Below are 26,361 nucleotides of genomic sequence, written 5' to 3'. Positions count from 1 at the left end.
ACTGAAACCACTGCAATCGAAATAATGAACAGACGCTCTCTTGTGCCCTTTTGAAGTCGTATCAACTGCAGGGCAGAACCTCATTAATTTTACGAGTCTGTCTAAGGAAGTCCTCAGGCCAGCAAAGGCCGCATCCCCTGGGGCTCTGCTCGAAATTCACCATCTTCAGCAGAAGCTCCAGAAGTTGTCCTTCCAGGTTTTTCCTTTGTTTTGGCTTCAGCTTCTATTACACGTCTATGCACATGTTCCACGTCTTCTATGCGCAACGAGAGGATAAAAATAATTTCAGGAGCAACCACCGTTTAACTCAAGAAAAAGGAGGAGACGCCGTCTGCATGGGTTCCTCCGACGCCAGAGTTTGGGGACCAGAGAGAGGATGCAGTCCGCTAGCACTGCGGCGCCTCTGCCCTTTGCTCAACTCCCTCCGTCCTGCCCGCGTCCATTCCCCGGCACGGCTCCCCCCCCCCCCTTCGGTTCCGCGGGGCTCCTCCCAGCAGGCCGCCGACGCACCGCGAAAGCCCGGAGTCACGGACTCGCCGGGTCGCCAGGAGCCCCCGCAGACCGGCAGCGCCTATGGAGCATGCGCAGCACTGGGGCGCGCGCGCATGCGCAGTGGCCGGCGCAGGGCCGCGCGCCGGCGGCGGGGCGGCCGGGCGGCGGCGCGCGCCGTTGACGTGTTCAGCGGGGCCAGCGCGGAGGGAGGGGGGCCGAACCCGGAAGTGGGTCGGTCGGCGCTGGAGCGAGCGCGCCCGGAGTGCAGCTCAGCGGCCGGCAGCCAGCAGGGGAGCCCTGGGTTCCCGGTAATGGATCCGCGGGGCGTTTGCCCAGGGACCCCGGGGTGGGAAGGGGAGCGGGCCGGCAGTCGCCGAGCGCCGCGTCCGCCGGGGCTGGGCCTGCGGCGCGCCTGTGCTGGCGGGGTCGTCCCCCCGGTTGACCCCGCTCGTCCTGCCGGCCGCCCTCCCGGGGTCGCCTCCGCCGGTGGCGTGGGCCGGGGGACGCGCCCTGTGCCCGAGGTCGTGCGCCTCGGCCGCCCCGGGAAGGCACGTTAACGGGGACACTTGATGTCGCGGCCGCGAAGGCCTTATTGTCACCAGCCCAGCGCCCCCAAAGCACGGACGCAGCCCTGGTCCACCTGCGCCCTCGGGGGTCGGGGCGCCCCTCGCTGCCCCGCGCCCTGGGCGTGCGTCAGGCCCGAGAGGTGCGCCGGGGCCGCCTGACGCTGCTTTTGTGGGCTGTGCCCGCCCCGCGGCCCTGGCGCTCTCCGCCCCGAACCGCTGCCCCAGCCAGTGGGACCCCCATTTCCTGGTGACTTAGGAAGGATGGGCCGGCGGGTGGCGTGCGGGGCGCAGGGTTGCTTCGCCACGGGGCGTCTCACGCCCTCCTTACTCTCTTGCAGACCATGAGACCCTCGGGCACGCCCCTCCAGGAGCTGTTCCCCTCGACAATCTAGTTGTTTGTGTTTGTTTTGTTTTGTTTTTTCTTTGACACCCTCCCTCAAGACACTTATGACGCTTCTTGTGCCGAAACTGTTGTACTGCAATGAAGAAAAGGAGAAGGGTGACTTCCAGTCTTGACGAGAAGATCCACCTGGGCTACCAGAAAGATTCCCCGCAAGGAAATGTCACGGGGGCGCGTGACCCACTGACCTACGCCCACTGCGCGGAGCGCCGGCCGGCCGAAGCCCGCCACCGTCCCCAGGACCTGCCCCCGCCTTCGGACCAGAGGAAGCTCCTGAGTTCTTTGCAGTATAATAAGAATTTGCTCAAGTATTTGAACGATGACAGGCAGAAGCAGCCCTCTTTCTGTGACCTGCTCATCGTAGTGGAAGGGAAGGAGTTCAGTGCGCACAAGGTCGTCGTGGCCGTTGGCAGTAGCTACTTTCACGCGTGTCTGAGCAAGAACCCGAGCACGGATGTGGTCACCCTGGATCACGTCACCCACTCCGTCTTTCAGCACCTGCTCGAGTTTCTTTACACGTCCGAGTTTTTCGTGTACAAATATGAGATACCCCTAGTTTTAGAGGCCGCGAAGTTTCTGGACATCATCGACGCCGTGAAGTTGCTCAATAATGAAAGCGTCGCCCCGTTCCAGGCCGAGCTAGCCGAGAAGTCACCCGAAGAAACCCTAAGCGAACTAACCGGAAAGCTATCGAATAATCACCAGTGTAAATTCTGTAGCAGACATTTTTGTTACAAGAAGTCTTTAGAGAATCACTTGGCCAAAACCCACAGGTCCCTTTTGTTAGGGAAGAAACATGGGTTAAAAATGCTGGAGAGAAGTTTTTCCGCGAGGAGATCGAAGAGGAACCGGAAGTGCCCTGTGAAGTGTGACGACACCTCTGATGATGAGCAGGAAAGCGGCGATGGGTCCGACCATCTGAGCCAAGAACATTTCAGTAAGGAGAAGTCCGACAGAAATGATTCTGAGGATCCCGGCAGCGAATATAACGCCGAAGAAGATGAGCTAGAGGAGGAAATGTCAGATGAGTGCTCAGACACCGAAGAACAAAGTGACAAGGAGCAACAGGACGCGGAGGAGGGACCCGAGGCCTGCGAGTCTGTAGGAAGCATTCATGGCGGGCTGACTCCCGTGGTCATTCAGAACAGCAACAAAAAAATCCTGCAGTGTCCTAAATGCGATAAAACCTTTGACCGGATAGGTAAGAAAAGAGACCTTGTTTTCTGTCTCTAGAAACTTACTTTTCAGGGCTATTTTGAAGGTGACGATTAAAAAACGAACATGGAAAGTACATTTTAAAAAGGACATGTAACTGGGGTGGATATTTGATCTTCAATAAATATTTGATCCTGTTTAAATTTGTTGTGATACAGGAATTAATTTAAGGATCGATATTAGCCTTTATTTTCTCTTCCTCATGTCCTGACAGATCATTAGTTCATGTATTTGGTATAAGAAACTCCAGAGTATCAATTACCATGAATGTAGAGATTTGATTTATATGTTAATTTAATTTTATAGATAAGTGCTATTTTTGAGTCATTATAGAAAATTGAATTACATTATATTAGATTTAATAATTGTATTCCATTTCCCCTTGAACTTGGTAATATGTGAGTTAGAAATACAGTCACTTTTCCAGTGTCTAGTACTGTTTAGAATTGGGATGTTTCAGATTAGACTAATACATAGTTGAGAATAAAACTACTGAATGTAATTTAATTTTGTAGGTAGAGCCTTTAGGAAGTGTCCTAATGAAATTCTTTGGTTATTATAACAATGAATAAATCAACTTTTTCCTTATTAGAAAGGTGTATGTAGGAAATGGGGTCCATCAGCTTAAGTTAAAGAATATTTAAGTTCAAGAGATCTAATATTTGCTAGTAAAGTAATTTTTCGGAGGTCTCTTATATGAACTGTTCTGAGCTTTTTAATTGCAATAATTAAACTATTTATGTGTAAATCAAAGTTACAGAATTGTGACATATATTCTACCAGATACAATCAAATGAGCGTGTCAGTGCAGTCTGACCATGTAAAAATTCCTCACTTGGTTTAATCTATCCAGAGTGTCTTGCAATGTTGAGTTACATATGTAACTGGTATAGGTGCAAATTGGTTTTTATTAGGTATTGGTAACCATTTCCTCGCAAAATATGCGGCAGTATACTTGATGACACCACAGTGGTTACATCTTTTTGCTTTTTATCATGCCTGTCACGCCACGTCAGAATACCTCTGACAACCCAGTGTAATAAAGTAGTACTGTTTCTGCGGTGAGGCTCCGCGCCCACAGGATAGAACTTCCCTTGAGGAACTCAGCCAGTGGGAAGAGCAGAGGGAAACAGTAAGCTTTTTAAACTCGGGCTGGATACATGCTCCCAAAGAGCTGGGAACAAGTGCTGTGCTGGTGCAGAGAAGAGAACAATGTTTCTGGATTGAGGCACCCGAGAACATTTTCTGGTTCTAGTCAATTATGCTCCCGAGACTTTGTATTCTTAGCACATGCTTCCCGTATTCTGCCATAATTGGATCTGATTTGACTTGAGATGAATGGACCTAATTTGATTCGAGATGAGTGAGCAGAGGGTTGTTCACAAATGTCCTTGTAGGCCCAGCGCGTAGATCTCCAACTGTGCCATGAACATTGGCCCGTGAGACGCTTCAGGCGAGGGTTTCTGCGTTCAAATTGGGGTGGGAAAGCCATGTACTGTAATCCCCATTCTGTAGTAACTGTCAGATGTCCAGTAAAGAAACCTGTTTGTTTTACTTAATCTGGCATTTCCTGAAATAATTTTATCACAAGACACTTTGGGGTACTTCATGTCCCAAGAAACTAGAGTTCTTTGTACATAACTTGGGAAAATACCATTCAAGATGAAGGTCCTGATAATTGAGAAGAAGGCATTTTGCAGCTTTTTAAACCAAGGGCAGTGTAGGTAATTGTCGGAACAAATAGGACCCATTGTAGGCTTATTTCCAGCCTACCTTTCTGAATGTATTTTACGTTCCCCTCTCTTTTATTCACCCCCTTTTGCTTAGCCTCACTGGGGTTGGGTATGTACCCCACCACTGAGGGGGGTGGGAGGAGAGAGTGAGAGAGATTGATTTCGATTGAGATTATGACATATTGGTTAAAAAAAGCATGAGCTGTGGGGATGACCCACTACCTGCATTTTTGAATCCACATCTTGAGCAAGTTACTAACCTGTCTGTCCTTTGTAAGTAGACTGGGGCAACACTAATAGTACCTTCTCCCGGGTTGTGAGGATTGAATGGGGATGGTCCTTGTGAATCACTTAAAATGTGTGAAGTGTAGAAGGGGTTCAAGGAATGCTAGCTGCTCATATTATTCATTAATCTAGTAGAGTTGAGTGTCTCTGACATGCCAGCTAGTGTGAATGCACTTTGGTCTTTTCTACCCTATTCTGTTGTCATTGTCCCCCACCACCCCTATGCTAGTCACAACCCAAGGGAATTGTCTCTCTGAACACTAATGACCTTCAGTTTGAAGAATGCTGATCTAAACCATAACCTAGCTTAACTCTGGTTTTATAAAACCTGCTTGTTATTTGTGATGTCTGGAAAAGTCATTCAAAGTATTACCTTGGGCCATGCAAGGACACCTGTCTCCCAATAAAGTCCTGTATTAAATCTCATCCCTTGAACACGCAGGGGAAGTGGTGACCCCAGTTTTCAAGGAAAGATGTAATTTGAACAGTAAGCTCAAAACAATAAGTCTTTGAGGTTTATCAAAGTTATAAATTTAGGCAAACTTTTTTTAGATGCGGGTCTGTGTATTAAGTAGGTTATTAATCATGAGGTTCTCCCCCGCCACTGTCAGATTTCAGTCGTTCTGGTAAATGTACTGAATTTCATTTTGATCTCTCTCTTTTTATAGGGAAATATGAGAGCCACACACGTGTTCACACAGGTGAGAAGCCCTTTGAGTGTGATATTTGTCACCAGCGCTATTCGACAAAGTCTAACCTAACTGTTCACAGAAAGAAGCACAGTAATGAAACAGACTTTCATAAGAAGGAGCACAAGTGCCCTTATTGTAATAAACTTCATGCAAGCAAGAAGACCTTAGCCAAGCATGTGAAGAGGCAAGTATGATCTTGCTTCCGCCATACGCTTTATCGTGCCTTTTGCTGTACATGTAGCGTACGCTGAACACCTCTGTGCGGGGCCCGTCTCTGGTGCTTCCCTTCTGAACATTTTGCAGACTGTACATTTAGTAAGAGCAGCAAATGTTAATTTGTTGGCATTTTTTATTAATGCTATTGAGAAGAACGTTTTCGATGTTGAAATGAGCTCCTTAGTCTGTACTGTAGAGATTTAGGATATAGCATTCGGTTATCCTGTTTTTCGTCTTGGGTTTTGGCAAGCATAGTATTTCAAAAGAATATGGTTTTAGAACTCTAAGCAGCTTATTCCTCATGCTCAGCTTTGTCTTTAGTGGACAAAATAAAATTGTGAGCGAAGGAACATGTAGTACAGTTTGCATATTTAACTCTAAGAAATTAGTGTACTGAAATCTGGACTAAAAAATTATCAAGTGAATTACCTTGAAGAGTATCTGTGAATAGCTAGGTGCCTGAATGTATTCAAAATACATCTAGACTTTTTGACAATTTCTACATTAATGTGGGCATATACATTCACTTATTAAAATGATATTGGTATGTATATTCTTAAAATACTGACATGCTTCTGTCTCAGTAAGAAAGGAATCTGTCTGATTCTTGTTATCACTGTCCACAGATTGTATGGAATATCGACTTGACTAATATAACTTCTTCCTAATAATCTTTTTATTTTTCTCTTCCAGATTTCATCCTGAAAATGCACAAGAATTTATTTCCATTAAGAAGACTAAGAGTGAAAGTTGGAAATGTGATGTAATAGCTTTTAATTTGTAATAGAGAACAAAACTAAATGTCATGGTACCTTTTGGGAAAGTAATTAGACTTTCTAGTAATACAAAGTTGGCATAGCTGCCTTTTGGATTTTCTTTTATGCAATGATATTCTAATACTTCATAAATTAAGGCTGGTATGGGTTAGTTTTTTAGATGACGGACCTGACACATAGACATCCTAGCGTTATTTTAATGTAATCACCATGCCATGTATTTGAAGTTCTGTGTGCAAACTGTGATACCACTGTTGACGGAGAATATCTAATGTTAGAACTTCCCCTCCATTTCTGATGATCTGCTGTTGTATAACAAACCACCTCAAGACCTAGTGGCCTTAACCAGTCATTTTATTGTACCTCACCGTTTTCTGGGTCAGTGATGTGAACTTGGGGCAGGGCTTGCCAGGTGATTCTCCTGCCCCACAAGGTTTCAGCTGAAGTCTCTCAGTCATCTCCAGCCGGTGGGTGGTCTAATCTGGCCTGCTTTGGGGCACTTCAGAGTGGCTCACTCACACGGCTAGCAATTTGGTGTTGGCCCACAACTAGCAGCTGAATAAGGACAGTTGGCTGGGGCCCTTGCGTCCTCTCTACTTTGGTCTCTTGATGGCTACTTGAGCTTCCTTCTGTGATGGCAGCGAGGATCCAGGCAGCCTTGATGAAAATTGTGAGGCTTTGTAAGCCCCAGAGCCGCACTTTGAACACTTTCTTTTTAACTACTCCAATTTATGGGTTTATTTTTCATCACGAGCTTTGTATTTTAATTCAGGTTTCCTTACATTTCGTGTGCATGTTCTTTTAGATTTGCAAGAAATCTTTTACTCGAAGACCTCACTTGGAGGAGCATATGATTCTGCATTCTCAAGACAAACCCTTCAAGTGTACCTATTGTGAAGAACACTTCAAGTCACGATTTGCACGGTTAAAGCATCAGGAGAAGTTCCACCTGGGTAAGCCGACGGCCTGTCCTAGGCGCAGTCCAGCAGTTGTTGGTGACACAGCCTGCGGGGTCCCGCTGTCCTTCCCCGGGGAGAAGGAGCTGCATGAAGCGGGAGGAGCACTGCAGTTGTCGCAGTTCCTGGAGACCAGGAACTACATCTGTCTGCTTACTGTTTCCGTGGCAGATTGTCCGTGGTTCTGAACTGCATTATTCACCAGCGACAGTTGGATAGCTTTGTGAATGCTTGGGATACAGCATTTTTGTGTTGGGAAAAAACTCATTTTCCAGGGAGTGCAATAAACTTAGTGTATTTGGAATTCAGTATGGTATTGGATGAATTTCCTCCCCAGTGCTTGTGGGCACGGTGGAGAGACATGTGGTCCGAATCTCAGTAATGAGTATTGTCAGGCCAAGTAGAGGTCTTTCCTGTCCTGGTCAACGTACCTGTTGACAGCTGGGATGCCAGTATGCACTTCCTGCTTATGAAGTTGGTAGCTAGTGTAAAGCTGGCAATACGTATAGAAGAGAATAGAAATGTAAAGAGAAAACTCTGCTGTACAAAAGGTTAAAACAAATTAAGTTTAATTAAGAATAAATGCAAACTCATAGGCATGGGGACGATCTGACCTTTAGTCATTGGGGAAACTGTAAAATGGACCAGAATCCAAACTTATTTTACAGATGGACTTAATAGCAGGGGCTTTTAAGGCACAATCTGAACCAATAATGTCATATGACTTGTCAAAAACCAATGTAATTTTGAAATAATATCAGTAAAAATGTATTGTTCAAAATTAGGAGGTAATTGTCTCACTGATTTTAAATTGATCTGGATTATGGCATTCATTTCTGGATACCACCTTCAAGGTGATATTGACAAATGGATTTCGAGAGGTGAGTAACTATGGTGACATAAGGTCTTAAAGTTATTTCGTGGGAAAACTTGTGAAGGACTTGAAATGTTTTGTCTGGGCAGCAGAGAGATTTTGTCTGGGAAGGGAGATAGAACAAGCTATCTTCAGATGCTTTAAGACTGTTGTGTAATAAGGGACACTTCATCTTTGCGTTTCTAGTATATAATGCTAGTGTCTGCTGGAAACTGATTTTTCTCTTGTGTAGCCTTCTCTGAATTTAGTAAGTTGTTCTAGCATAGTATTTCTTCTGAGCATTTCTAAGAAGCTATCTTATGGAGACAGGTTTTATAATTGCTGTCGTTATGAACCATATATATATATATATGTAAATATATTTATTCATTATTATGTGTATAATATATGAACCCTAGTTGGAGGCATGTTCATGACTGCATTTTGATGTGAGAACTTTCTTTAGACATTAGTTCTAGGAAAAAAGTTTTGATTGGGGATTTGGTGGGCTTCTTCCATCTGGAAAATGAAGCCATGGGTTGTCTTCTTGTGTCTCACCTTATGGAAATACATAATACATAACAATAATTTTTATGATTAACATACGTGTTTCCACTTCCTTTTCTGTTCCTGCTTTTTTATTTTAACTTTTATTAAATATGTCATTTAGTAAATAAATAGGCATTCTAAAAACATTGACTGGAAATTCTAAGGTATAGGTTTAGTTGCAAAGGTTTGAAAACAGTAATTGTAATACTAGAAATGATAACATAGAGCATGACTTAGAAATTTTTCTAAGTATTGGAACTTACAAATGGGATAAGCTGTCTGGGGCAGTTCCTCTCCCGTCTGTGGAAGGAGACAAGCAGATGCCGGCCGGTCAGTGGTTAGAGTGGTTGAAGAGAGCATGCTGGGAATGGTGGTCGAACTAGGTGTTTATGACTTGTTGTTGAAAGATATTTACTTTTCTGCCCTGGCTGCTTTGTCTCAGTGGTTAGAGCATCAGCCCATGGACCAGAGAGTCCCAGGTTCGGTTCCGGCTAAGGGCACGTACCTCGGTTTGTCCCCGGCCTGGTTGGGGTCATGTGGGTGGCAACCACTCGATGTGTCTCTCTCCCGTCGATGTTTTTTTCTCTCTCTTCCTCCCTCTCTCCCTCCCGCTCTATCTGAAGATAAATGCAAAAGTATCCTCAGGTGAGGATAAAAAAAAAAAGATGTTTACTTTTCTATCATGCTCCATGGTATCAGTAAGGAGAGGTGTTCCAGAAACATTACTGTGGGGTTTTCCCCACAATAACAACAAGTCTGTGACATCAGCTGGGTGTCCTGCATGTCACTAACTCTGACACTGGCTGGAGACGGTGTCAGATCCCACAGGCTGCGGGCTCAGTCCCACAAGGCGTGTCACCCCTTCCGATGCCAGTCGCAAGTAGTAGGTCCCCAGGTCCCCAGGTCCCCATGGCCTGTCACCTCACACACACCAAGGAAGTTTAACTTAGTGGCTACTCCTTCCATTTTAAGTGCCCACTATTCTTTACTTTTTAGGTCCTTTTCCATGTGATATATGCGGTCGCCAGTTTAATGACACTGGGAATTTGAAACGCCATATAGAATGTACGCATGGTGGAAAGAGAAAGTGGACTTGCTTTATCTGTGGAAAATCCGTTCGAGAGAGGTGAGGAGTTATCCGCGCACCCAGAAACATCGTGTACTGTTGTGTAGAAATGACTGAGAAATGTGGTATGTAAGGGCTAGAGCAGCGGTTCTCAACCTGTGGGTTGCGACCCCTTTTGGGGTCGAACGACCCTTTCACGGGGGTCGCCTAAGACATAACAGTAGCAAAATTACAGCTATGAAGTAGCAACGAACATCATTCTATGGTTGGGGGGTCACCACAACACGAGGATCTGTGTTAAAGGGTCGTGGCATCAGGAAGGTTGAGAACCCCTGGATTAGGGAAACCCAAGACACAACATGCTTAAATTATGCTGTAATTTCAGATTGAAAGGTAAAAGAAGCGATTAGATAAGGTGGTGTAGACGACGGTGTGAAGTCAGGATGTGTGGGCTGAGGTGGTAACTAACGTGGAACACGTGACACGACATCTACCCCGGCGCACAGATCCGTGCTGTGAGCTGCAGGGACAGCGCTGCACAGCGGAGCTCGGGCCCACTCGTGTGGCTGAGACTGTGCCACGGAGCCGCAGTCCTCCGGTCCCCTGCTGTCCTCGCAGCACCTTGTGCTCCCGAGTTCCTGTTCGTGAGAGGGAGGGGCGGGTCCTGAGAGCTTAGTTCAGAACGCAGAGCAGCCAGTACCTGTCCGGTCCAGCTCGTCGGGGGATGAGGGGGATGCACCTTGTTTTCCAGTGTTGGTTCGTGGCTTTGCCCACTGACCTGCTGGAGAGGGTGCTTGCCAACACTCGGAGCTGCGGCCAGACCGGCAGAGAACCATTCACATGAGCTTGTGGGCGCCCGTCTCCCGGGGCAGCAGTGTTAGGCTTGCGGTTGCTGTTCAGTTTTCAGAAACATGCGCTGTGTTCCGTGGTGTGTCCTGCGTGGATAGCAGAGCAGAGAAGAGGGAGTGTGTGGCGGTGATTTCTGGGACAGGGAGGTAGGGTGGATGAGGCCGGGGGAGCGGGGGAGGCATTGCAAGGTACAGTGTGCTGTATCTCATTCTGCGCATGAGTGTCTAGTAATACCCTTTAAACAGTGTGCACGAGTTTTATACTCTTCAGTATATTAAAGTTTTACAAATAAAAGCATTTGAAATTCCACTTTCTTAAAATAATAGATGGATATGTTGGCAGAATAGGAAAATCGGTATGCTGTTTGTAAATAAAAATTTGTATTTACAGATCCATGAATTATTAAGGTGATTTTATGCAGCATAAGCTCTGTTTCCCCTTAAAGGTCTTTCTGCAGAAGCAAAAAGCAAATAACCCAAAACCACCACAACCTTTCCGTGTTTTTATCTTTAGTTAAAGGTAGGGGTCTTGAGATAGTTTTCTGGATGTTTTCCACAAAGCTCCATGTTCCTGCAGGCTCACCTGTGAGGTGCTGGTGGGCCTTGGAGAAGCGCGCCACCTACTGGCAGAGAGCTGCCTTCATTTCAGAGTCCACTTCATGCTCAATGTCGTGGGATTGAAGTAAGAACCCAGGGACAGTCAGAAGCCTGCGAAAGGCAGACGCATTGCCTTGTCCTTTCTTTCCCCCAAATAACTTTCCCAGCCCATTGCCGAGGTGGGAAATCTCTGAACGTCAGTACTGCAGGACGTGCTGCTGATGGATTCGGACCAGCAGTGCTCACGCAGGCCATCCAGGGTCTGTGGGAGTCACCACAGTTGGATTCTGTGTGGTTCCCTTTGTCACACTGGCATCGGGAACTTCCAGACACCTGCAAGTTTTCTTTGCCTTAAAACATTCTTTTAACAAGTACTGAACACCCGTTTAAACGGATTCGTACTAATAAACTGGGCTCCCTGTCATTATTGAACATTATTGTCATTATTGATGTGCTCTACCAAAATCACATCAGTTTTACCGAATTCAGTAGTAGCACTTGAGTATTTTCTGTTTGTACTTCTCCAGATTTTGTTTCAGCTAGATAGTTAAATCATTGAGCAATCCAGTGGCAAAGGAGGTCAAAGTTACATTTTTTTTACCTTTTTTTTTTTTTACGGGAAGAGGCACAACAAAAATGTTTGTGTGCAGGTGAGACTAACCCTAGAAGAAGAGTCTCTGTTAGCTTGAACACATTTCTAGTAAGCTTTCGGGACATCTCTTTAGTTTATACATTGTAATAGTCTTGAGTCAATAGGGAAAAAGGGGACATATGTACTACTTTCAACAATAAAAAAATCTTTAGTTTAAATGTATGTATTTTAACATAGAACTACTTTGAAAGAACATCTGAGGATCCATAGTGGAGAAAAGCCTCACCTTTGTAGTATTTGTGGGCAGAGTTTTCGCCATGGAAGTTCATACAGGTAAGTTAAGCCATTTTTTTTCTTTATATGTAAGCAAAAATTATATCTTCATTTCAGTTCTATTTTCTTGTCATTGGTTTAGTTGTTAAATTAAAGCATTTATTAGCACTTATGACCAGCAAAGTTGTGCAAAAAACTTTGTACACTACCCCCTATACTTTTTTTAATTAATTAATTTATTTTTGTTACAGATGTTTCTCCTTTTCCCCCCTCCCCCTCCCTCCCCGCCCTGTCCCCAGTTTTGTTGTCCCCCCTAAACTTTTAATAATGTCTTCATTCTGTGATATAAAATATTTTAAAACATTTCCTCATCACAACATTTGTTGGATGCTTTATTGTCTAAATTGTTGTCATTGAAAGATTTATTTTGTTACTTTTCTTTGAATCAAAATGTATTATAACTCTGGTGTTGTAAGCTTTATTTCTTCACTCTGGGTTGTCAAAGAATAGTTTGGTATGAAAATATGGCAAAATTGAAAACTCCAGGATTCTCAGTTTTTGAAAGTCGTCATTATTTGAAACTTAATTATTTTTATAACTGAATCCTTGACCACATTTGCAGTTTCTGAAAAGTTGTTCATTTTTCTGAATAAATAGTAGGCAACTGAGTACTGTGAGACATGTGTATACTTTTGCTTTTTATTAATGCTGTGAAGAATTTTAATTTCAAGGCTTTGCTATTTACCCTTTCATTTAGTATCTGTCTCTCTGAGTTTAGGCAGAACGCTTCCCCTTTACCCACAGTTCAGTCAGTTTACTGTTTAGTCATGGTAGAATCAGCGTGTTCGGGCAACTTGAATGCGAAAGCTATTCATGTCCCTGGGACACACGTAGATGGAGGATTGTGAGGGTAAAACGAATTCCCGTTAAATCACTTTTAATAATTTAAACCTTGTATAGTCTGTCATTGGGTAACTATAAAATGAGCTGTATTCTGTTAGGTTAAATGTGAAAAATGTAGTAAAATGTAATTGTCAGAAAGCTGATCACTTATCGATTCACTAAATTCTCGGCTGCTACTTAATGAGCACTGTCAGCTCCGGGGTTCCCGTGGTTGCGGGCTGTGCCACGTGGCCCCGCGGTGTCTGCCCTTGTGCACTTGCCGTTTGTCTGCTCCCGGCCCCGCAGCGGCGCCTGTGCAGGGCGGGGGAGTCGGGCAGGCAGCCTGGAGTGGGGTGAGAGTGGGACGGGCCCCAGGTCACAGCCCGTCACCCCGTGGATGCGTCACGTCTTTCCTTCTGCGCCCCCTTGCCCACTGGTCTCCATCCGCTTCCTTCCAGACTCCACTTACGAGTGCATCACGACGATAAGAGATATGAGTGCGATGAGTGTGGGAAAACATTTATCCGCCACGACCACCTCACGAAGCACAAGAAGATACATTCAGGTGAGGTGGGTCTGGTGGGATGTGTCCACAGTCCTTCTCCACAAAGCACCTGACAAGGACATACTACACCATGTTTATGTTGGCTGTAATTCTGATAGTTCGGTGTATGTTGGCCACTCCTTCCTGATGCTGATTCTACCTACCTTTTTTGAAAAAGCATCTGAAAGGGACATAATTTTATGACCTGTTTTTCTTCATTGTGATTTTAATTGTTTGGTTGCCTTTTATGACTATAAACTATATTTTAAAGTTGTTTTAATCAAATGCTCAACATTCATACTGTGCATGTCATGTGGTACATGCAGCAGTTGTTGCTGACGCCCCCTACAGGAGCCGCTGAGATAGTACCTGTCATTTGATTGGAGTTGAAAGAAGTTAGCAAAACAGACATTTGAAGAGAAATCATTGTAATTGGGTGTTAAAGTTTATGTCCCAGTGAATTTTTGAAACCCTGTCTTGGGAAAAGAGTACCTAAGTCAGGCTGATCAGTTTCAGCTCTGTGGGCACCGAGTGGGGAGTGTCCATCTCTGAGCGCAGTAGAGCAGGTGATTATTATTACTGCTGTAAACAGCCAAACACCAGCATACGGCAGATGGCCATCATGTTCTGAGATGATCCCAGTGAGGCAGGTTGAGTGGCTATTACCATTTTTAAGAGCTACTAAAGGTCTTATGTAGGACCTTCCCACTGGAATTTTACATGTTCATATTTAGGTGGAGAATTCTGAGTTCCTAATTCTAAAGGCCACGTGGTTTAACTCCACACTGGTATTAGGTTGAGAAAGTGTTTTCTAAAGACCGAGCCTTGGTAACTGAATATAAAAATAGAGATGAGAAATTGGATTCAGCCAGGATTTCCCTTTATATTTGTATTTTGGCTCATTGTAAATGTAAGAAATCCTCACAGATGAAAGTCTTTTAAAAGTAAAGTACAAAGATCTGAAAACGTTCAGGTCTTTTTTATAAAGAGTAAGACGGTCTTACCTTGATTCAGTGTATGTTCATTTAAGATGTATGATATCCACACATATATGTTTACCCCCAAAATCCTGAGTTTAAAGTAATTCCATTTATCTTGCTCTGTTGCATTGAAAGGTAAGATTTGAAGTCTGCAGCAAAAGGCTACTGACGTGGGGAAAGGATTCACGCCCGTGAAAATAGGCATAGATTCATTGAAGAAAGATACTTGAGTAAGGAGTATGGAGCAGATACCCAGAATAAAGGGTGGCTTGGCTTTCCTGGTATATTTCTCCCCCTGTTTCCTTCCTGTTCAGTAATTTGTTTCTGGGAAAAAATATGAAATGCATATTGTAATAAAAATATTTGGATTTTAAGGTGAAAAGGCTCATCAGTGTGAAGAATGCGGAAAATGTTTTGGCCGTAGGGATCATCTCACTGTTCATTACAAAAGCGTACACCTTGGAGAGAAAGTCTGGCAAAAGTAAGTGAAAAAGCACTTCTAGTCATGACTGCATTAGATAAGTCTAGGTTGGAGGAACATTACAATGTGTCTCAGAATGTATTTTGTTTAGTTGGGGATAGGTTGGTTAACCAGCTTTCTTTCTCTCGCTTGTACAGCTTCTCTGCAGACCGGAAGGAACTGAGCAAAGCCTTCATACTTGTTTTTAGTTGTTCAAAGGCTAGAAGGTGGTAGAAGTGGAACTTACTAATATAAAATCTTGGCATTCTCCGGAGAATTCACTTGTTTGGTTGCTGTGGGTCTTTGTATATAAATATACGGCCTATGTATTACACTTAATGAAGCAGCAATTATTGGGAAACGTTTGTAGTCAGAAATTAAATCTTTTTAATCACACTAAGTATTAAAATGGTATTTTATTTGAAGGGGGCATGAATTGTCTGAACATCAACTTTTTAATACAACTTAGATATCCAAGTTCCACTGAGTTATCGAGTGTACAGTGTGGAATGAATTCAGGAGCTTGGACTAGATATTTGGAGCAAGTACTAAGTAATAGACATGGTCTAAGGTGCCTGGAAGCTTAGTTTATAGTGCTGAGCACAATCAACAAAACACACATCTTATACAGAAAAGCAGCAACTGTCCACTGGTCTGAAGACCAGTAGGCAGTTGACTTGTGTTAATTGTTACATTTTCACGTGTTGGTTTGGTGCTTCCTTCGTTGATTGTGTTCAGTGACGTACTCATTGAATCACTGGGTTCAGAGGGTATTTTCCTGCTGTGCTCACTGGATGCCAGCGACCTGCGAAGGGCTGGCTGTGAACGTGCCCACGGCGCTGGGTAGGAAAGGGAGCGAGCTCGTCAGCAGACTGTCTGGGCGGGTGGAAACAGGCCGTCCACTGCCGCTCCGGAGTGCTGCACCCTCCTCCTCTCAGGCCCTGCCCCCTGCAGGTGATTCAGCCGCGCAGGAGCTTCTGTTCATGTCACTTACCACGTACACGTGTAGTGTAAATGAGTAATAGAAGTCCTTAGGAATTAACATGAGAAACCAGTGTAAGTTCTTATGTTTTAATTCATTAAAAAATAATATACCCATCACATGCTAACATAAATAGCAATTATGTGAAATAAATACTTCATAAAACAAAAAAACTATTAAAAGAGTAGTATTGTTTTACATTCCTGTAAATCTCTTTAATGGCTTAATAGCTGGATTGGCTTATCTGCTGTCTCATGTTATTTTGGTTGAAGTAAATGAAGAAAATCTAGCCTCCGTCAGATACATAACTGGTAAAAGGAGGAGTATTAGAATAGCCCCTTTCTTAGATAAGTGTGGATGTTATTCTTGGCTACTTCACTAAAACTCATCAAGCGGTAGTTTCTCAAGGGTAGTAGCAAGGTAGAACCTGAAGCAAGGTGTTTTCATCCTCTGTCCGTTTAAACTCTTGGTCTGTCTTGTACTTTAATGGGTGCGTTACTGGCACATGATAGCGGATTTGTGCATTTGTCGTTTCGAAAATACGGGCTCACTGAGGGATGCAGATTTTCCAATGTTAGCATATTTCACAGGACAGAGTCAGCAGATCCTATTGGCTAATGCTGCCTCCGGTGGCTCAGAACAGAGAGGGAGGACACTGCCGGGGCCTCAGGGGCCGACGCAGGTGTCCCGACATTCTTACGTTAGCTTGAACGCTCACCTTTTGTCATTAACAAACATTGCCAGTTTTTTCCCCTGAAGTGTCAGGCTCACTTTAAGTTTTGAGAAAATATCTGCCAAATACTCCAGTCTGTGATGGTAGTTTGTCTTTTATTCTTTCAAGTAAATCGGTATTTATTCCATGAAGAAAGGGGCTCCCTCAGCCCACAATCAGTCTCATGGGGGCTTTTCTTTGACACCATTGTGCTTAGATTTGTTGTGTATTATTTATTAAAATTACATTGAAAAAAAAACTCAAACCTTTTTATTTTCTTAGATATAAAGCCACCTTTCATCAGTGTGATGTTTGTAAGAAAATTTTTAAAGGCAAATCAAGTCTTGAAATGCATTTTCGGACGCATTCAGGTAAAACTTACTGGGTAGTTTCTATATTTTCTTGTGCAATATGGAGTAAAATATAGGCCTTTAAACTTTGTTGTTCTTGGTTAAATTGTTTGGTTTTTTTCCCCATTGAGATTTTTACTTTTTATATTAAAGTCGATGTCATCAATGAGCAACATTCTGGTCTTCCATTCTCTATTATAACAGCTTCAGTACTTTGAATATCATTTTGTATAATTTGGGAAAACTTTTTTTTTTATCCTCACCTGAGGACAGTTTTGCGTTTATCCTCAGAGCGGGAGGGAGAGGGGGAGGAAGAGAGAGAGAGAAACATCCATGTGAGAGAGACACATTGACTGGTTGCCACCCACACGACCCCTACTGGGGCCAGGGACAAACTGCAACTGAGGTACGTGCCCTTATTGGGAACCCAACCTGGGTCTCTCTGGTCTGTGGGCCAACACTCCAACCACTGAGCCAAACCGACCAGAGCTGGGAGAACTTTTTTCATTAAGAATTTACTCAACTCTTAGCTCTCATTTTCCTCCTTTCTTTTTGTTTATGGTTCCTCTATATCTGTTTACCTCTCTAAAGACATGAATTTATTCTTTTAAAGAGTAATCCAAATATGGCTTCGTCGTCTTGCTCAGAGTTAGCTCTGTAGTTTTCCCTGCGCAGTCCGTGTCATTCCTGGTGGTTAGAGCAGAAGGTCGCTTTCCTTTCCAGAAGTCGCCATTCTCCGCGCCTTCCTCTTCCCCTTGGCGGTGGTCCTGCACTTGGGAACGTGGGCCCCGGGGGCCCCTTCTCGGGCTGTCGCGGTCCCCGTGTGTCGTCCCATGGACGTGCCCCTGTTCAGGCTTTCCCTTCCTGAGGACGCAGCTCACGGTGCAGTGTTAGCTGCTTCGTTTCCACTTCGCTTGCCTTCTGTCCGGCTGCTGTTCAGGAGGAGAAAACTGATTGCTTCATACATGGGGGCGGGCGGGGGCTGGGTCCGGGCAGGTCCAGTCGTCAAGCTGTGATCACAGGAAAGGATGGATTACTGTGCAGGGCTGCCGTTCAGGACCAGGTCACCCCCTCCAGAGGAAGAAGTCTAACTGGGGCACACAGAGGCTAGTCTGAGGATAAAAGGAGAACAGAAGTGAGCTGTGATGATAACAGCCTGGGTGCATCCAGCTCTGCCATGGGCCAGGCCCCACGTAAGCACGGCGGCTTCACCTTCTGCTGGGACCGCTCACCGGGCCGGCGGGAGGCGGGCGTCTCCCATTGCCGCGAGGGGACTGCTCACAGCCGGGGCGCCTGCCCCAGGCTCGGCCCCTGTAAGTGGGGTGGCCAGGATCAGACCAGGTCTCGTACATGTTTGAGCCCATTATTCTCGTCACCAGCTCTCTAGTTTGTGACAGCATATAACATTACTTTTATTAAGTTCTTGTAAGAATTCATGTGGAAAATTTGCCACTTAAAATCATGGTCTTACCAAGCGAGTGCATTTTATACTTCATTTCATTTTTGTTCATGCAGGTGAAAAACCATACAAATGTCAGATTTGCAATCAGTCTTTTAGGATTAAGAAAACCTTGACCAAACACCTGGTTATTCATTCTGATGCCCGGCCTTTCAACTGTCAGCACTGTAACGCGACATTTAAGCGGAAAGACAAGCTGAAGTACCACACTGACCACGTGCACGGCATCAAGTCTCCCGATGACCCCCTGAGTGCTCCCGAGGAGAAGCTCGTGGCCCTGCCAGCAGAGTGCTCTTCAGGGGACAAAATCTTCCCGGCAGGAACGGAACAGTACATGGAGCAGCCCAAAGTGTATCAGACGGAGGCCAAGACGATGCTGCAGAACGTGCCTGCCGAAGTGTGTGTCCCGGTGACGCTGGTTCCCGTTCAGATGCCCGACACCCCCAGTGATCTGGGGCGTCACAGCACCACACTCCCACCACCTTCGCATGACATCTTGTCGCCACAGCCACAGATAACTGAGTACCCACGCGCGGCTGACTTAGCTTTTCTGGAAAAATACACTCTGACTCCTCAGCCTGCAAATATAGTTCATCCCGTCCGACCTGAGCAAATGCTGGATCCCAGGGAACAGTCTTACCTCGGAACATTATTGGGCCTCGATAATTCTACTGCTGTGCAAAACATTTCCAGTACTGAGCATCACTCGTGAGGAAATCGACACGTTCCGCAGGCTGCGTGCGGTGGTCGCGTGCTGACGGCCTGGCGACGAGGCCTCGCAGTAGCAGGACTAACCGTCTCGTTCCCCAAGTGCTCAGAGCCGACTCGCATCAGAAAACTGAGTATCTGTTTCCTGAACATAACGAGTATTTGGACATATTTTGAGGTATAATATTTGAAGTGAACATTTTTGTGATTTTAAAAGATTATTCAGTGCTAATTTTTAATGGTATCTCAAACTTCAAAATTATTAGCTGTTGACATTGTTTTATTTTTGTTTTAATCATCAGTGGAAATTTTATTCTTTAGTCTCATTCCTCCCTTTCCCATCTTCCAAATAAGTTTAAGGACCCTGCGGGCTGTCGAAGAATCTATGAGAGTCTCTGGTGATTGGAACTGTTCCTTATCCTAACATAAGGTTCATTATTATTCCTCTAGGTTTTTACAGTGATACTAGGACTCTGAATTTATAAGAAAGTCTTGGATATTTCTGTGTTGTTTCTTAATCTGGCCATAATTTCAGGTTATCATTATCTGTTGGTCTTTTCACAAACTCAAAGCCAGAAAGCTTAGTGTCGGAGTAGCTTGTTAGTGCAATGCAGAATTGAAGTAATTATCCAAATTATTGGTTTTTACCTCTGCTTCAATTATTATGACTCAGAAATGCAAATATAGATCTCGGCATTAAATTATGCAGTTGATAATGTGTTGAAAGCAAAATATGACAGTATCGTTCAAGGTAACTTCACCTTTAGTATTTGCCATTTTTTTCACATTAACAATGTATCACAGATCTATCTTTATCTCACTCAAGGAGGAGCAATGACCGCTAATTAATGGCGTATAAGTTACAGGTTACTTTTGGTCTCGTTGACCTTGGCTCACTGCCATTCTGGGAAACAGAACCAAGCGAGTCCACACGGTTGTTGGAAAGGTGCCAAGCAAACCCCACAGTCTGTGTCCAGCTAAACTCGTTGTGTCCTTAATCAAAGGAGCCACTGTGTATACACACATTTACATGCAGTCCAGATTCATCCTTGCTTTTCACGGAAGCCTGCCGCCTTGCACCCTTAAGGTGTGTTTCTGCGTGAGACAGAAGCCGAGCACGTGGTGGCCGGCACGGCGGGGAGAGCAGAGCTCACTGCTGGACATGGAGGGCCCGTCGGAGCCAGGGAGTGGGAAGTCCCCTTAAAGACGTGCACTTTCCGCCTCTTCAAGTCAGTTTCAGGTTCAGCTAGGGTGGCGTTGCCTAGGAGAGCTGCTTGGAGGGTTAGGGTAGGCAGGGTGGGTTTTCCTGAGCATGTCCTTTGGATGTAAACTACTGGAAAATGCAATTTTAAGAGTTTTCTATTTCAGTTTTGTTTACACTCCTAATTGCTTTAAGCACTTTTTTGTGTAAACTGTAATGTCTGGCCCAGCCCTTGTGAAAAAAAATCACAAATAAAATAATGAAGTTTTAATGACTAGAATGTAACCACTCAGTGGGGAAACGTGTTTGCCGAAGCACTTAAGGGAGGAAGGTACTGGGCAGGACGTTCGCCTCGCTAGTGGGAATAAAAGAAAGAAGTGCTGAGAATTGAAGCGCTTAACCCAAGTAGCTCTTGTAAATAAGAAAACCAGCCTGAGTTTTGCCTCAGTTTTAGGATTTGGTTATACTTATCCTAGGATGAGTAGATATAATTAATGTATTGATTCTTCTTTTTGAAACATTCTTTTTTTGTACAAATGTTACCATATCTGGGGTACTTACATGATGGAACTTGACTGTATGAGGTACTATTAGTCTGCTAGCCTTTCAAATGGACTTTTAAAAAGACGTATATCCTTATGATTTGTATCATAAAGAACAAGACTGTAAAAACTTACTGCTATGAAAAGAAATCATCCCCAACAGTGTGCCATGCTTCATATGTAAGCAGTGTAGACGATTCGGGACTTGGAGAAAGGCAGATGGTATGTACGTGTCTGTATATGGTGCATTACATGTTTGGTGGCGGAAAAAAGAGTATCATGTTTTCACATTGAAAAGATGCCTTTGTTTCTTGAAGGTATTTACTTTAAGGTTCTTTTAATAATCATCTCCTAATGCTTTAAATGTATGATTTGATTGTAGGAATTGGTTTACAGTAGACAACTTATCTGGAATGCATCTCTTCCGTAAAGCAAAATAGAAATCTGTTTAGTTCTTGCAGCTAACTCAAACTTGAATAGTGGGGTACACGATGCTCTCGCAGCTCTCCCATGTAAACCCCCTAACCATCTCGGAAAGAGCGGACACGCTGTGTTCCCACCGCAGAGAGAACGAACCTGAGGTGGCGGACTAGTTCGGTTCATGTCATCAAGGGCAGTCACTGGTTGCTAGGGAGAGAAGCGGAGCATCAGTGAAGGCTTCCCGGGTGCCGGGCACTGCGTCCCCCACGTCCGAAACAGGCTGGGAAGGGTGACAGGCCAATGGGTCTCAGCGGAGGAACAGACAAACTCTGCTTCCTCCGATTTCCAAATTACATGATGAGAAACTTTGAAAGTGTGACAGCCTCATGGATTTGGGCAAACTGAATGTATAGAAGTTTTTGAAGTTGGCACAAAAATATGAAATGAGGCCTACTCTTTTCTGTTAACCTTTTGTACTATTTGGGAGGTTTTTGGACAAATGTTCCGTGAACTCTAAAGTTCATTAGTCCTGTATGTATACTTAAAAGTTTTGAATCTTGCAACTAAGTTTAGCCTCATTCAGAATTTTTTTATTTTGTGAGCATAATTTATTGTTTTAAATTAATTTTTGTAGCTGATAGCAGTTAGCACTTAATATGTAAGTTGAATAATTTATTAAGTGTAGAAGTTTAACCTAATCGGTTTTTACTTAAATGCACCAAAGATTTTAGTAGGTATTAAAATAGTTCAAAAGAATTTAAATTCTTTGTTGTTTGAATAAATATTTGTCCAAAGAAGCACAGTTGAAGTCCTAGGCTTATGAATTAAAAAAAAAAAAAATTGTTAGTTTGAATACTAAGAGTAAGTGTTTGTGTTTATATGTATAAAATAAGAAGAGAAGAAAGTACTCTGGGAACAGTCAGCCTGCCAAATGAATTACAAATAAAGAGTGCTCAGTTCCTCAGTTTAATCAATGGAATGTTATCTTTTAAGTGGACACTATTAAGTGCAAAATAATAAGCTTATTTTTTACACTACACTATTAAAATCATTTGCCTTAGAATTTTTTTCAAGACAAGTTGAAGTTATTTTTGTATGAAACACCCCACCTGTTTTTTGCAGCCTAAAATAGGTAAGGGTAGGGTTTGTTCCCATCCACCAAGATTTAACCAACTCTGAAGGTGGTGATCTTTGCAGACTTTTAAGTAATTTAGTCATTTATTGCTAGAAGGAGTAGCAAAAAAATAGGGTTTTAAACTGGTGCTTTATTAAGTGACTTCCTTTTAAGTGATGGTAGGTCATGAAATAAATACACTAATAACTTTCTGTCAACCTTTAAATTGTCAAAACATCTTAGCGGAGTGACTATGAACTGTTAGTTCCGGGCTAATAAGTAATTAAATATCATGCATTGTTTTTTATTCTATAACTGCAAACAAATTAAAAACACAGCTAAACTGGTATGTTTGTAAGTTTGAGTTTTTTTCCAGATCATTCTGCCGTATCCTTGGCGACAAGTCAGACTTGGGAGCGTGAGCTCTTGGGCAGTGTCTTTTCTGGATTGAGTGCACTGTGCCTTTTCAACGTGTTGTCGTTGCTTAGAGTCGAGTCTGCAGGCGACATTGTGCTGGCTCATAAATGATTTTGATTCTCTTGTTGTCATGGGTCTTATGTTTGTGTTGCTTGCTGGCCAGGCAGCACTTTTTCTTAGGTTGCTTTATGTTTACGTAGGGAAATAGGCACTCAGTACTGGTGTGACTATTTGTTTTTGTTTTTGATGTCTTTTTGGTCTTTATAGTCACCATAAAGCCCCTCCTGGGCCTGTCTAGACGCTTCTTAGGAATCTAACAAATAAAATAAAATGAGGTGTGTGTGTGTCTCTCTGTCTCCTCACCCCGCTTTCTACCAACATTCAGTTGCTATAACCACACAGCTGTACACCGGACAGGTTCTGATGTCAGTTTGCCTAAAGCTGAACGAGAGGTGATGGTCTGAGATGAGTTTCCCTCAGGAGCAGCAGCGTCCCAACCAGCACACAGCTTGAGTTGGTCAACTCAGGAAGAGTTAGGACTTTTCACGTCGTGTTTGGATGACTGGGAGATTCAGTGCCCAATTTAAAATGAAGAAAATGTGTAAGAAACAAGTAGCATTTCTCAACTTTAAATAGAATGATGGTAAATGTTCCTTGCTATTAGAGTGAATGATGATGGGTAACGTGAGGATCATTTTCTAACCAGTTTTTAGGAACTAGAGACAATTCTTTCTTAGATCCTCCACTTGCTTTTGCACATTCCTCTTTCGATAAAATGTCTGTAGTGTTTTTTTTTTGAGGGGGGGGGATCACCCTCTTATTTCCAAAATTATTACAACTTAATGACCCTTTTATCCTGGAACATTAACATGCTTTCTGTACTTCCTCTTTGGAAGTAGCATTAATAAGAAAAAAGTCGGTAGGATTAGGTTGTGTGTAAGATGAGAGGTTTCGGTAGAACGCCTGCGTTTCGTTTCTGCTTCTTGTGTGAACTTGCTGTGTACTAATCGATCTTAACTCTATGACTATTGGAAAGTCCCCAGAGAATTTAAATTTAGCCTCTGCAGCCCTTATCCAAACGGAAATTAAGAATGCACTGACTAGAGGTTACACAGAGATGAACATACCTCTTTTTCCCGAATGCTTAGGTAGAGAAGTGTTTTCAGCGCTTGCATTACTGTTGGAAATTCTACAACATTTCTTGAATGAAGAGCATGTGCACTTCCGGTCATTTCGCCTCTTTGCTTGGTACTCCCACTTGCATTCAAGTTGGGCAGCATACTGTGGTCTACACCAACCTTTATTCCTTCGAACACTCAGACTTTCCTTAGGCCCGTAGATAAAACTGTATTAGTTGACGAGTGTGGCTGCCAACAATGAGTGCGGGGGTGAGCCTTGGCTGCGCCCTGTTGTATAGTAAATGTTCCGATTAAGGGGATTTATGATGTATATTAAAGTGAAATGCTTTTGAACTCAGTTTTCAGTCTCAAAATCATAAGCTTTGTTTCTAATCATTAAAGATGCGTTTCAAAGCAGTTACAAAGAAAAATCTAAAATATCAAAATTCATTATTTTGTCAACTGTGTATAACGCTATCTTGTGAGTTTTATACTTTGGCTGTCTTGTGTTACTTAAGTACAAATGTCTTTAGAGAAAAATTCCGTTCTCTGTGAAGACTAGGAAGTATACTGTATATTGAACTGGATCTTTGTGTTATTTTGATATTTAAAATAAATGTAAAGTTCTTTGGTCCTCATAAGGCATACCTAGGTTTTATTTGTTTGTTTGTTTATTAAATATGTTTTTATTGATTTTCCAGAGAGCGAGAGAAAAGGAGAGAGTGAAACATTGATGTGAGACAGATAACATCAACCGACTGCCTCCTGCATGCTCTCCACTAGGGATCGAGCCTGCAACCTGGGAATGTGCCCTGACCAGGAATCGAACTGGGACCTCTCAGTCCATACCTAACTTTTATTGAACACAGTTTCAGTGTGGTGGGGATGCAGTACTCTTCAGGCCTTCTGGATGAGTGCAAGGACTGTGAACAAATAGGAAACCATGCATTCCGGAGCACACTTACGTAAACTTTATTTCTCTTAAGCTAGATATTATTTGGCAACATTTTACGTATTAAATGCATTCATGAACCATTAAGTACTGTAATGGTTTTTAAGTGGCTAATATAAGTTTAAATACTAATAGTGACTAGTAAACAAACTATACTGTGTTGAACTGAAACAACCATTTCAGTAATGGAAGCTTAAGAGGGCTTACATTTGTAATGTTAATTTGAAGAATAATATCGACAGCATGAAATAATATTGACATTGAAATCATAACTCATGGTAACATTTTTGCTTAAAACGATGCAGTAGTGTTCTCATTGTACATCAGTCTTAACGGATTAAAAAAAACCTAGAACGATCTTGTTTCAATAGCGTTACGGTAACCGGGTTTGACTTCAGGCCACTTTGGGTGTCAGTGAATATAATTTCCTATCTCACCTTCCTCATTGTCTTTCCACTCAGGGGCTTTTTTTCCACATTGTTTGTGTACCCATAACACAACCATACATATTTTTAGTTTCCTCCTGTCTTTAGAGGCAGTGTGGTATAGGGTTAGGGCAAGATTAGGCCAGACTGCCCCTGTGACACCCTTGCTTTGCCTCTTCCTGGCCCTAGTGCTCATCTGGAAGACACAGGTGACGGGGTCCTAGTTCCTGGGGTTGAGATACACATGTCAAGGACTTAAAACCACCCCTGGTATATATTAATAGTATCATTAGATACCTAAAATTAAAACAAAACCAAGGAGTTATTTGTCCAGGGATTGCCTGTCAACACCATCATTTGTAAATTTTTGTAAATCTCAGGTTTCATCTAGTTTTGCTCCCAGGATCCCTAGGTGAGAACCAACAAGCACACAATGCAATATATGGATGATGTATCATAGAATTGTACACTTGAAACCTGTATAATTTTATCAATCAATGTCACCCCAATAAATAAATTAAAAAAAAAAACAGCATGTAAACGTGCTGACCCCCTGCTGAACATACTGAAATAAGCACGTTCACACAAAGCATACATTTAATTGTCTTCATTTGCTCCCCTTCGGCCCGGGAAACCGCGAAAGGGATGCTACTGAATGTAATTCTGGGCGGGGTCCCTTGGATGGGAGGATGGCTTACGCCATTATTTGCCTCCTTAACCGTTTTAAGAAAGGTTGTCCCTGGCAACCGCAAGGATGGCTACCTTCCCGTTGGAAATGCTGTTGCTGCCTCCCCTCAATACTACCTCTACGAAACCAAAAGGCCAATTTCAATTGCAAGCCGCGGGTTTCAGAACGTCGCAAAGACCCCCGCCTCGGTTTTCGGCCCCTCGGCGGAGAGCGACATTTAAATAAAGCGCGGCCGTCTCATTGGCCCGACGCTGCTGCTCACCGATTGGCCCTTGAGGAGGTTTGACGGCGCGGCTGC

At 43.5% G+C, this 26,361-nt stretch overlaps 1 protein-coding gene across 1 annotated transcript; it reads left to right on the top strand.

Annotated features, from left to right (window-relative positions):
• The first annotated feature begins 1,416 nt into the window (after positions 1–1,416).
• Positions 1,417–19,439, top strand: ZBTB41 (zinc finger and BTB domain containing 41). Its single transcript, XM_036277541.1, has 10 exons — positions 1,417–2,659; positions 5,360–5,567; positions 6,293–6,362; positions 7,181–7,328; positions 9,730–9,859; positions 12,074–12,169; positions 13,450–13,556; positions 14,891–14,996; positions 16,952–17,040; positions 18,535–19,439. The coding sequence occupies exons 1-10, from the start codon at positions 1,540–1,542 to the stop codon at positions 19,188–19,190; spliced, it is 2,730 nt and encodes a 909-aa protein (XP_036133434.1). The 5' UTR covers positions 1,417–1,539; the 3' UTR covers positions 19,191–19,439.
• The last annotated feature ends 6,922 nt before the right edge of the window (positions 19,440–26,361 follow it).

Source organism: Molossus molossus, unplaced genomic scaffold, assembly GCF_014108415.1.
Source record: "Molossus molossus isolate mMolMol1 unplaced genomic scaffold, mMolMol1.p scaffold_m16_p_23, whole genome shotgun sequence".
Taxonomy (NCBI): domain Eukaryota; kingdom Metazoa; phylum Chordata; class Mammalia; order Chiroptera; family Molossidae; genus Molossus; species Molossus molossus.
This window is presented reverse-complemented; position numbering and strand designations above follow the sequence as displayed.

Bases quoted from the DNA above. Each gene is read 5' to 3' on its own strand.
- ZBTB41 (XM_036277541.1), top strand. From the start codon at position 1,540: ATGAAGAAAAGGAGAAGGGTGACTTCCAGTCTTGACGAGAAGATCCAC. The intron at 2,660-5,359 runs GTAAGAAAAGAG...CTCTTTTTATAG, and splicing joins TAAAACCTTTGACCGGATAG to GGAAATATGAGAGCCACACA. The intron at 12,170-13,449 runs GTAAGTTAAGCC...GCTTCCTTCCAG, and splicing joins CGCCATGGAAGTTCATACAG to ACTCCACTTACGAGTGCATC.